Source organism: Falco cherrug, chromosome 3 (assembly GCF_023634085.1).
Source record: "Falco cherrug isolate bFalChe1 chromosome 3, bFalChe1.pri, whole genome shotgun sequence".
Lineage (NCBI taxonomy): Eukaryota > Metazoa > Chordata > Aves > Falconiformes > Falconidae > Falco > Falco cherrug.
In genome coordinates, this window is record NC_073699.1 from 12,254,741 (window position 1) to 12,267,498 (window position 12,758).

General features: G+C 44.8%; 1 protein-coding gene across 1 annotated transcript in view; it reads right to left on the reverse strand.

Annotated features, from left to right (window-relative positions):
- Positions 1 to 9,406, reverse strand: part of FBXL7 (F-box and leucine rich repeat protein 7) — a 196,483-nt gene extending 187,077 nt beyond the window's left edge. Inside the window, exon 1 of the mRNA XM_055705667.1 lies at positions 8,790 to 9,406. Coding sequence (XP_055561642.1) covers positions 8,790 to 8,826 — 37 coding nt within the window. The 5' untranslated portion in view covers positions 8,827 to 9,406. The remainder of the gene's footprint in view (positions 1 to 8,789) is intronic.
- Between the last annotated feature and the right edge of the window lie 3,352 nt (positions 9,407 to 12,758).

The following is a 12,758-nucleotide window of genomic DNA, read 5'->3' on the forward strand; positions in this document are numbered from 1 at the left end:
ACGAGACAACTACTTGATCCAAATTCTCCTTTCAATGTCAAACAGGCCTGTGTGACTCTTGATTAAAGGAGTTCTTCCTAGTTAACATCCACTGATATTATGCCAGTGTTTCTGGCTTCTCCTTTTTTCTTTCTTAAGAAAGCAAACAAACAAATCTGACCACATAACCGGTCCTTTTATAATATCATCTGAAAATTTCATTAGTGTTTTTACAGGAACAGAGAAGAAAATTTGTTAATGAAAATGATCTTCCTCAAGATTAAAACACCTTCCTCCAAGTTAGTATGCTAATTGAGAAGACTTCAGTATAGTATTCCTACATTTATTACACACGTTTGTACACATATCACCAAGAAAGAAAAGCATCCCATGATTTAAGATGCTCATTTGACAAATTTATGTATTTCAGAGAGAGGTATTTCCTGATTCAAAACAGGGGCATGAAAGAGGGCTTCCTGTTTCTTTCTTTACTCCAAGAAGGGTCTTGGGAATAGTTTACCAGCACAGCCTGCCTGGAACACAGAGCTCCAAGTTTAGTACTGTACAACCACACACACTATTAAGGCAAGGATATGATGGCAACGCAAGTCTAACTACATGACTCAGCTCAAGAGTCACTATGCCACCTGTTTCTGAACTCGAGTTGCTGTGTCATGCATTTTCCTATTTCAATTCTGCAAACAGATATGTTAGAAAAAAACCCATTCCTGCTGAACAAAGATCCACTAAAATCAGACCGATAACTGATACACTGCTCTAGATTTGTCTAAAAAGTCACGCACATAAACAAAACCTGGCATTGCATTTGCAGCAAACAGTACTGTTGAGCACAGGAAGGAAAAAAAAATTCCCAATGCCATGCAGTTCCCTACAGTAATTACCCAATTCAAACAAACATAGATGTGTGTTAAATACCCATTTGCGTGGACAACATGGTCCATCTTCCAACATGGGTTTCAACTTGGTGGGGTGTAAGAAATGCATATAGGAAAAAGAGAGAGAGAAGAAAAAATGACCCAACAATTTTTCCCCCGTTTACTTAAGGTAGAGGTCACAGAAGTATATAGGGTGAAGAGATCTACTTTGCCAAGAATTTACTTTTGTTGAATTTGGATACTGGCATGGAGTTGGAAACTTTTCCTTAAATATTTGTTCAAACACAGCCAACTCAAGCCTTTCCTTTAAGGCAATATTTGAAACTGTTCCTATTCCAAGCTTTCCTGCAGGTTTAGTCTATATAACACAATCACAACAGCGCTTCTTCACACCTCCGTGTAGAATATATATGAGAGCATTTCTCTGATCAGCACAATTTACTCCTATTTGTTTCTGCTCTAGAGCTTCTTGGAGTAAAGACCCTTGCTTTGGTCAATACACAGACTAACAATTACTTGAGAAAAATGCCCATGCTCCCTGCTGAATTCTCCTTCTGTATGAACAGACAGGTACCACAGGAGCAAACATGTAAGAGGCGTGATCTAGGGTAACGGGGACTCTTCTTTAATGACCTACAGCCTAACACTGAGCTGACAGCAGCTCCTCTATGCTTCTATTCCTCCAAAGAGGTCTTCCAAAAAACCTGTTCTTAATGTGGTGTCTGTGCTAGAAGGCACACAGGCAGACTTGGAACTGAAGTGAGGGTTATGATCCAACAGAACTAATAGCTTTTCCCCAAGGTCAGATACAGCAACACTACTAGTACTCAATTTAAATGCTACTTGAGTAACAAAGTCCTGCAGAATATCTATCCAATCACAAGTTGTACATCTGTACACCTGGACAATGCAGCATATTTCTTTTCCTTATGAAGAAGGAACAGATTCTATAGGCAGCCCACCAACTGTTTTTCAAGTCTTGAAGGATTTTACTCCTTAATGAAATAGTTGTCCTAATTTAGCAAAGCACATGCCCTGTATTAAAGAATACAGACATAGCTGACTACAAGCAGAAATAAGCCACTTGTGTATTCAGCCTTCAAATATCATGCACTGCCTCCTGCCCATTGCTTTCCTAACACAAACAAGACCCACAAAGAAGCAAACCAGTTCCTAGTCAGGAATTGTTCACAGAAGCGAGAAATCCAGAAGTAGCCAGAGGACCGAAAACTCCAGAAAGTGCCGAGACTTTGGGGGTTAGTGCTTTAGACTTAAACCCATGTACCCAGTTCTGAATACACATTGGTACTTTTCCACAAGGAATCACATAGTATCAACTTCAGCTTTGATTTTATGAAGTCCAGTTTGGTAGAAGGACTTTCTTTCAAAAGAACAGAAATAGCCTTATTTTAGGAAAGTTACCAAAACAATCTCATTTCCTTCCCTGCCTGTGGGGAGCGGGTAAAAGGACTAGGACGTGCAAGTCCTAGGCTCCTACTATGTTAGATGGGAGGGGTCTGATGGAAGCTTTCCATGTCATGCATCACCAGCATCAAAGTTTATTCAGGCCTCTGACTGGCACTCAGTTAACCATTTTTTTTTTTTTTTTAACGTACAAAAGAAAGACCATCCAGTTAATCTTGCACCAGGTTGAAGCAACCATCCAAGTCAAACTCCCTAGAGTACAGTTAGTTAGCTTATACCTATTAACAAAGTAATAATGATAAAACAAGGGACCCTACCTTCCCCCATAAGCATTTTATGGGAGAGTAACATTTTATGAAACAACATGCGTGTGAGCCACTAAGTTCTGCTTTCTATGAAACTACAGGTAACATTAGCAACTTTTTAAAGCCTAAATCCCCCACAAATCTCTTACTCTATGTGTGTGTGTCTATATATATACACACATGTCTGCATACACACATACACAGTTCATTTTTGAAGAAAGAAAATTCTGGATTACGAGAAACTGAAAGCAGCACAGCAGCTCAGTTAAGTGCTGCGTTCAACCCTTCTTCTGCCCCACCATGTGATCTGGACAACAAGCAGCAACATAAGCACTGAGCTTCGAGTAAATTTACTTTGTGGAGCCAAACCGAGTAAACATACACACACACACAATCCTTTTGCGTTGCTCAGTTGAAAGTTACATTAAAAAGAATATCATAAGCAGCATTTATGAAGGTTACTTTTGGTTAGCAGCAGTTGGCCACTGTCAGAGTGCAAATTCACTTTTAAAAATCAACATTGCTTGAAGGATTGGCATTTTGAATGCCACTGTATTTCCTGTCCTAGCTTTGCTGTTACGAGGCAAGTCTCAACTCCCTCAATGCAGCAAAGTGGAATCCAGCTAAAGATAAAATGCAGGAATCAACTATGGCCGAGCACCAGAAAGCAGAACACAATCACATAAATAAGTGCAACACAAAAAGTGTCATTGAGCAGCACTGTAATATTTACAGTAGTGCTATGGAGAGCGTTATGGTTCAGTTGCAGCTATTATGCACCGGGGAGGTGTATGAGAGAAGACTAGCCAAACTAGAACACACACACAAAGAATTCTACAAGAGCAGCAAGATATATTATCTCCTTAGAACACCTGGGAATGGGCAGAACAGCAAGGAAGATAGTGGTAAGCGCTATACACTAAACTTCACATTTAACACATCAGATAGTAATGTGTAAATGCAACCCAGACATCAAAACAAAATAGGGAAAAAACTGCACAGCCTAGGAGCCGTTTAGCACCTAACTTGATGAGACACTTCACTTGACTACAGGAATCTCATGGAGTGGAAAAAGATAAATACCAGAATCAAAAACTGCCCTTGCCAGTGAAAACGCGATGCACAGAGATGACACCTTGAGGGGTGGAGGAGCTCACAATTTTGTAATTAAATTATTCACTAAAAGCTAATTTACTGTCTTTCACATTCCCTTACCCTCATTAAAATATCCTGTCGGGCTCCACAGGTTCTAGTGGTTAGCATAAACCATTGGTAAACAATTATCATTCAACTCTAAACAAAATAGCTCACCCATTACTAACACCATTTCTCTAGTGCAAGACCACCACATTACACTGCTCTTCACACCTGACATAAGCACTGCATGTGAAATTAACCTACCAACACCTTGTGGGGAAACAAAACCTACACTTACACAAAAGTCTATAGATTCTGAATAACAGAACTTTTGGATTTAAAAAGATTTCCATACACAACATCTGGTGTCTTAAAACACTTGCCATCACTGAATTAGGAGAGACCTAGTCTGAAATCAAAGGTAGCATTCACAAGGAGTTACTGTGTTCAACAGCATCCTCAAGAAAGAGGACACAAGTATGAAACAGTAGGTCCACAAAGGAGATCTTAACCATTTCTCCCTGCTGAAGGGAGGGATTTAAGAGTAACCTAATCCAGAGTAAACACAGACTGACCCATTTCACCACAGTGCTACATGCTGGCAATCCCTAGAAAGCTTCAGCTACTGTACACCAGCTCACACAACATCATAGTTAAAGCCACCTTTGTGAATCGTGTTGCCTGTGCTTTGTGGCAACTATATCCCATAACGTAGGCAGGTTTCTGCACTGGCACTTATATTAGGCGGACACTGGGATCTACACAGGAATTCTCCCTCCAAGTGGTATGTGACTAGAAAATGCCACAAGTTTGGAGAAAGGATGTTTTCAAAACCAGGACTGAGTTAAAGTTATCCCCAAAGAGTTTCCATTTAAATCTTCCCAAATTAAACATTTGGATTCAAAAAGAAAGAAAAAAAAAAAAAAGAAGTTTGTCAGCAAGGCTTGTGATTCGGGAAGGATGTTGATTTCCTTGCCTAAGCTACCATTTCATCTATCTTTCCCTTGCCATCCTCTGACCAGGCTCCTGTGTTATATCAAGTCTTTCATGATACATTTTAGCTGCTGCAGGCTGTCACCAACCCTCTCTAGACCAGCTTCTGGAAGGAGATAGCGCAGGAGATACTCAAAGGAAGTTTTATCAACCACTGCAGCAATCTGGACAGTTGACTCATTAAAAAGACACCCCTTCATGAGGTCTGAACATAGGTATCGTCAAAATGTTGTACCATTATTTAGCTGCTTTCAAATTTGACTGCTTCTCAGGTTTCGCAATTTAATGAAGTAGTCACTTGGGAAGAAGACAAGCGTTGAAAAGTTATGGTTAATTTGTAAAGCAGCCATCCCACCTCAGTGCCACAGCTTCCTTTCATATGCAAGAACACCAACTGCTCCTCCAACTCATGCCACAAAGCCAATTTCGTTATGAAACAGAAGCTTGCAATTTTAAAGCCCTCGTGTTGTGGATGCCAAACTGTCTTGGGTGCTAAGAGGGACAGCGTTCAGTCACATTTTCCCAAAGAAAGCAGGTAAATGCCAGCTGCTACCCACTCCAACACAGGCTCTACAGCCAGCACGCAACTGGCCTCACACCCAGCACACGCAAGGCTATCCTGCGCAGAACTGTTACAGACACCATGAGCAGCAAAGTACGAACAGCAGCTGCCTAGGTGTCTGATAACTCAGCAATAGTGCAATCCACTTCAGTTCGGCCTCCTCATCAGTGATGATGAATACTGCCTTCTTTGCTCAGCTTCAGTTCTCTTTAGCAATACATTTTAACAAAGGTCCTTGAACAAAACCCCCTGATTTCTCATAGCTTCTACAACAGGCTGCTCTTTCTGCTATCAGACATGAGGTATGCATGTCTCCTCTTATTTAAAAATCAAGCAAAGAACTAAATCAATGACAGAAAACAAATTATGTATCCCTGAGGCAAGAAAGTGAAGGACAAAGATAAGCACTCTTGCTAAGGTAACTGATGATACATTTCTACCGCAGAAGCAAAAGTCTTACAAGAACTGCTCCATGATCAAATGGATTTCTTGCTCCAGTGATCTATTAGCTTCAGCCGTGCTGTTCAAATATGACTGCTAGAACATATTCAGAAAGACTAATTTCAAGCTTTAACACTTCAGTTGGAATCTACTGCACACTATGTTAAGCCTGAAACCTCAGGCTCCATATTTCTCTAGGTAAACAAGCTTTCAGAAATAGTCTGACTAAGGCCAAATGAAAACTAGGAAAATAAACTTGTATGGAATAATTTACTTTTAAAAAGAGGTAAACTCCTGTAGACAAAGTTTAGTGTACTTTTTTTTTACATGGGTGTTGTGATCATAATCCATCTGCATGACATTTTTTCAGAAAAGCAATTTTATTCACATTTAAGATTCATTCACAGCAAGTTTTAGCCTCTTTTAGAAAATTAAATTTATGGAAAACAGATATACTCAAAGGTGCCAGGAACTATTCAGCAAACTCTGTAAACAATCCAATTTAGACTCTTCAAGCATCCAACTCTCCATCTTAGCATGACAATTGTAGCTTCTGATAAAATTCTATTCCATAAAGTCTTGGACAAGCAAATAAATAAAGGCAGTACCGTGTAGTTTACCTGATCAGTCACAAACACTCAGACAGCTGCTTGATACTGACATACACCGTGTCTATGTGAATTTCAAAGCATTGCCTAATACCTGCAAGTGTAACAATGTAACAATCTGTGCAAAACCTAATTTCCCAGTAATTAACATTATCGAATGTTTCCAAAGTGGCATTTTGAATAGGAGTTATCCTTGCCCTAATGTATCTCTTCAGCTTTGAGATGAGAACAACAATTAAGGCAAATTCATGGCATTCCACAGTTCCACAGCAGATGGGAAGGCTGCGTGAAAAACAGCCATTTTAAAAATAATATGCAGTTGTCGTTCCAAAATCTCACCCAAAATATTAGCAAGCAGCAAATGAGAAAACAGCATTGAAGAAGTTCAGCTAACAAAGGTACTTTTCTCCACCCCTAAAACGGCATGCCACAGTACAGTGTTAACCTACAAAGCCCACTATGCTGAGAAGTATGTGCCACATAGCTAACCACAGATGCCACTTTGTGAACTTCAACCCAGACATTTCGGTTGCTTTTAAAGCACACAGCGATCGGGTGTTTCCTCAGAGTGCTACCCTTCCACCTGGGGTCATAATCACTTCCCATTAAGAAGCACCTTTGTATGGCAATTAAGCAGTTCAGTTGTCAAAGGCACCAAAAGCCCCAGCAGCTTATGAAAAAAAGGCCTCGCTTTATCAGATTTAGATTTGTTCTCCTCTGCATCACCCAGAAAGAAAGGAGCAAACAAAAGCTTCTAAGTTTCACAGTAATTGATGCTGCATAGAAGCTGCCAGGAAACCCAGATCTGTAAGCACACTAATGGTTCATGGGACACGTTACCTAAACATAAACGTTTCGGCCATGGGGTTTGGAGATTTTTTTTTAATTTATTTGAACTGTCTTTTATTTTTAAACTAGTACTCTACCTATTTCTTAACCCAGGTAACAGTCTGTACTGCAAAGATTAATTTGCCACATGTGGTCTGCATTCCCAGGATCCAACCTCCACTCTGACTGGAGGAAAGAGGTGAACTAATTAAGAATACCCTAATTGCACCAATCCTCCTCTTCCTCACTGTTCCTGACAGGTAGTTCTGGAAGAGTAAAGCTCTCCTCTACTTCACCGATGGCTGCAGAAGACTCAGTGTCCATCACATTCCTCCCCCAAAATTGTGCATTAATTGAAGCAAGCATTCCTCTGATCTCACGGGAAAGCTCAGGGATGCAGCCATGCCTTCCTATCATCAAGCTAAACACCCCTCGGCAATGTGATTTTTTGCAAGTGACCAGAACTATAAACACTGAACCTTTCAACTCTGGGGACAAACTCAGATTTCTCTTTTTAGGAGGAATCAAAGAGGCTTTGATTGCAACTGCCAGGTTCACCCTGTTTATGCAGAATAGCAATGGTATTGAGCGAGTGAGACCTTACAACAATGAGAGTATCTTTAGCTTAAAGCTTCTGACTTCAACTCTTCCGAAAGCAGAGCTCATTTGGCAGTAAATGAAAGGAACCGCAGAATCTGTTCGAAAAGCGGTGGTTTTCCCCTTTCCTTTTCACAATCTCCATGCATATTTTGGATGTGAGAGAGGTGTATTCTTTGGCAGTTGCCTTCTGGACTCCCAAGAAACCGAGAAAAACCATCTCCCTCGCTCCACCCACAAACCCTCAACAACAACAAAAAAAAAAGGGGGGGGGGGATGATGTGATCCTATATTGTTGCCCACTACTATGAGAAGAGACATATATCCTATACGGTTGCCTAAATAGTATCAGGGCAACACATATACAAGACAGCTAGAAGTTAAAGAAAGCCTAAAACTAGCTGGCAGGAAGACAAACTTTCTGTACTTGCCATTGGCTTCCCTGACACCAGCTGAGGGTTCCAGTAGTCCTTCACACCAGCAAAGCAGCTGAAATTCATCCCTGATGCAACTCCAGCGAGACTAATAGGTTTCCACAAGAATGAATCAGGCCCTGTATATCTAAAACCAAGCCCACTAAAGTTTCACTGAAGCGAAATTGCAGGAGTATAATCTATGGATAACAGCTGGAGAACATTAACTCTCCCCCCCTCCTCTTCCCGGGGTTAATTTTTTTTCTTTCTGTTCAGACAGGAAGCAGTCATATACCATACTGCATAATATAAGGATCCTGGGATATAAAAGACAAGTAGAAAAGGATTACAAAGAGCGCTCTAGAAGTTTTGAGCGGAGTTAGGCTGCTATAACCCCTGAGCTGCCTCTACGTTTTAAGCCCCACCGCTGCCCCTGCATCACGAATTGAGGCAGCAGTTACCTCCCATCCATTTAAAAAAAAAAAAAAACCCACAAAACAAAAAACAAACAAACAAAAAAAAAAAACACCACACAAAAACCAGCAAATATAGTTAAGGGTATTTAAGGGTCTGGGCGCCGCGGTTCCCGGCCCCCCGCCGCTCACCCTCGCTGCCGCACTGCTTGCCATTGTTCGCGCCCATCCTGCCCGCCTCATGCCCGCCGCCTCCCCACGCCGCCGCGCAGCATCTCCACCGCGGGGCGCCGAGCGGCCGCGGCTGATGGATCGGGGCCGGGGGGTGGGGGGGAGCCCCCAGGAGTTTTCACAGCGACATGTCCAAAGCAGCCGGACTACTTCCTCCGCGTCTTCTCGGGTGGCCGACACCCACCCTTTCCCCCTCAAAAAAAAAAAAAAAAAAAAAAAAAAAGCGGGGGGGGGGGGGGGGAGGGGGGAGGGCGTAAGAAAAGCGATGTATCGGCACGCCTTCCCCGCCCCGGTTCGCAGCCGGGGTGCCCGGGCAGGGGAGGCGGCTCCAGTTATAATCCACAAGCAGGACGGGCGGGACGGCCCCCGGGCGCAGGCTCCACCGCCCCGCGGCCGGCGCGGGGGCTCCCCCGATGCTCCAGCGCCGCTCCGCCGCCGCCGCCTCCCCCGGGAAGCCGCCGCCAGCCACTTGTTGCCCGGGGAGGGAGGAAGGGGAAAGCCGCCGCCGCAGACTTTTGTTAGCGGCAGGCGCCTCCTCCCGGCGCCCAGCGCCGCCGGGCCGGGGGGAGGGAGGGAGGCCGGAGCCCAGAGCCAGCCCCAGCCTTTAAAGGCACAGCGCCCGCCCGGGGGCTCCCCCGCCGGCCGTGCCCCAGCCCAGCGCCCCGGGGGCCGCCGGCCCGGCCTTCCTGCCCTTCCCCTGGCAGCGCCTGCCCCAGCCCCTCGGCCCGGCCCTCCTCAGCTCGCCTCCGGCCGTGCCCCGACGGGGGGCTGCCGGGCGCTCCCCGCGGGGGCCGAGCCCCGGGGGCCGCTGCGGCGGGGGCTGCGCAGGGAGCCGGCCGGGGCGGCACCGCAGGCGGCTCGCCCGCACCCCCGGGGGTCGGGCGCTGCGGGCCGGGCACCCGCCTGGCGCCCCCCGCCCGGCGCCGCTCGGAGCTGTCGGAAAGGCGCCGGGGTACGGGGCAGCCGCTGAGGAGGGTGTCTGCCTGCCCCTCCCCGGCTTTCCGGGCTGCGTCCTCCTTGGCAAACAGGCTTCCCGCAGGCACTCAACAACTGTGCATCGCTCCTGGCCTTTGCCACCGCATCGAAGAAAAAACCCAGCTGTTTAACATCCCTAAATTAGTTAATCAAGCATCCTATAGGGTTGGTGCTTTGAGGTGGAATGTTCCTATTTAATTCAGCTTTTTTAAACAGTTGCTTCTTCTTTCACCCCAAAAGACAAGCTTTTCAACTCTGAAGACCTGTGGGGATTGTCACGAAACCAGAGGCAATATAGGACCATTCCGTTCCAGTGTTGGGGCCATTACTACAAACCCTGATAGGGACTCACCTACCATTACCAATGCCATCTGTCGGGACTTTACATACCTGAAATGGTGGAGCATGCTCGAGCGGCGTGGAGACACCGCTAATGCAGTGAGGGCCTTTCCCGAGGGCAGCCCGCCCTAGCAGCAGAATTGGGAATCGAGGTTTTTGTGACCGGGGAGTCCACACTGCTTCTGCCTGGCAAAAGGGGCTGGGATACAAGAGCTGGTGCCAAATGGGAGTGAGGGGAAACTGCGTGTGAACAGGTTGATACTGAAACTGCCAGTCTTGAGAGGATGCTTGCCCCCAAAGGGTCAACAATAAAGTAACAAAAAGGGCAGTGAAGCTTGCTCTATCTAGACAGCTGTTACCCAGATCAAGTGGTAATTGGGGGTTGCCAAAGGATTTTTGGAAAAGAGTCAGATTGAAAAGAAGTGAAAAAGAAGGATGAATGTTTGCAATAGATGGAGGGACACCTCGGAGCAAACATGGAGCAGCAGTCCAACCTGCTTTGACACTGTCAAAAGCCACCCCACTGGCACCTTGCCTCTGCCTGACGGCCCTGGCTCTCTGTCTGGTGGCCGGCCAGGGTGAGACAAGCAGGGATCCACACCCCAGGTGTGTGAGGGAACTTGTGGCACAGAGAGCAGCACAGGTACAGGTAACTGCATCTAAACCTGCAGGAGGTGTGTGCAAATCAGGGGGCCCACAGCCCTGGGACTGAGGTGTGCACTTGCATCTCACAGTCTGGGGAGCAGCGTGCCAACAGCCATGCGTGTGTGAGGCTAGGGCTCTTTAGGATTATTTATAGAAGGGTCTCGAGAAGTTACTAGCTGTTTACTAACTTTCTGCAAGTATCTACCATTGTGGTTTATGTGTGGTGTTGCTGACACTGATCAGCATACGGCTCACTGATTGCCAGGTCATTACATGTCCTTATTAAAAAGACAAAACTGCTTTAATCCTGATTTGATTTAAACAATGAGTTGAGCAGTTTTCCCTGTGCCACACTATGATGTTATGTATGAAAAAGCCTGTCTTCCTAAATATATCACAACACTCACAAGACAATTACTTCATGTACAGATAATTCTGAGCAAATTACATCTTTGTCAACATATGCAAATGACATATGAAAATGCAGAGGCAAAAGCATCAACACTGAAGCACTACAGAGGAAGTTTCTAAAGCCTGAAGTTTTGGTGATGGGAGATTAACTTAAAAAGAAAAAAAATTTGCATTTTCTTTAAGAAGTGGGGGAATTACCTGAAGCTAAAAAGAGTACCAGCAGCACAGATGACGGACTAGTAAGTGGGCAATGTTCATTAGGCTTTAATCCCAGGAGATACTGGTCATTAATGCTTCTTGTGGAAGTTTTGGTCATGATTCAAGATGACTACACACACCCTTTATTTCTCAAAAAAAAGTGAAGGTCTAAGAAAATATTGCCTTCTTGGGTCAGACTCATCAAATGACCATCCTAGGTTTTTTGAACAAAATGCTAATTAGTCTAAAAATATAGTTTTCTCTAATCAAAGGTTGATTTCTAACCCCTGACGCTAAACAAAATCTGTGCTGCACCAAAGCAGGCAGGCACAGAGACAAGTGTTTGGTTTTAATATCCTCTATTTTCTTTTTGAGAGTTACCTGTTGGGGGTGGGGTGTTGAGAAGCAATCTGCCTTCTGTAAAACAGCAAAAGGTTATGGTGCCATGTTAATGTTTGCCTCAAATGTGGGCCCACACATTGCCAACAAAGACATACAACCAAATACTATTTTTCCTGCTGTGAGGCTTGTAGGGTTTGAAAAACCCATCGCAAACACTTGCTAGGAACTCACCTGGGGAGAGTAGGATGTTAAAAAATCTTGGGCTTTCTATGCCACAGCAGTCTACCTTTGTCACCCAAGCCCTCACCTCCAGCTCAGCGATGGGCAGCTGTGGCTGGCATGCCCAGCCATACCATTCTCCCCGCAGCAGGTACTGCCAGGCAGTGCTGGTCCCCAGCTGTGGGAAAGCACATGCAGGCTGAAACCAGCACACGTCCCTGCTCCATGCGCAGCCCAGCTGTGCCTAATCTTAGCCTGAAATACAGTGATGGGAGTAGCCACTGCAAATGATGCCCTAGCAACCTCTCAGCTCCTCATGTCACATTGTGTGCTGTGCATCCCATGGCAGTCAACCACCAGAAAGTTTTCCTGTGTGGGCTGTAGGGCCCAGAAAGACCAGTGATCCCACTTCTAACTCCAAGAAGGCTGTGCATTTCTTGCAGCAAACCTTCTTGCATATAAAAGAGAAGTTGCTTAGACCAGTTGGAAACATAATCTCACATAGACCCAAGCGCATAGCTGTACGTAAATAATTTTATGGGATCCAGGAAGAACAGAGCCTCCATGAGAAGGAATATAGCAGTTCTCCTCCAAACTCAAAATTTGGTGCATGACAACTGAAATGAATCCCTTTGCCAAGGGGTATTTTTGCTCATCAAGAATAGCATAAGCTGATGCTTTGTAAGACAGCAAGTCCAGCTGTCAAAGGACTCCTGTAAAGAACAAAGACATTAGGGAAACAGGTTACCACTCTGTCAAGTTTATGGCATAAATCCCAGAAATATTCTGACATGACCAGAA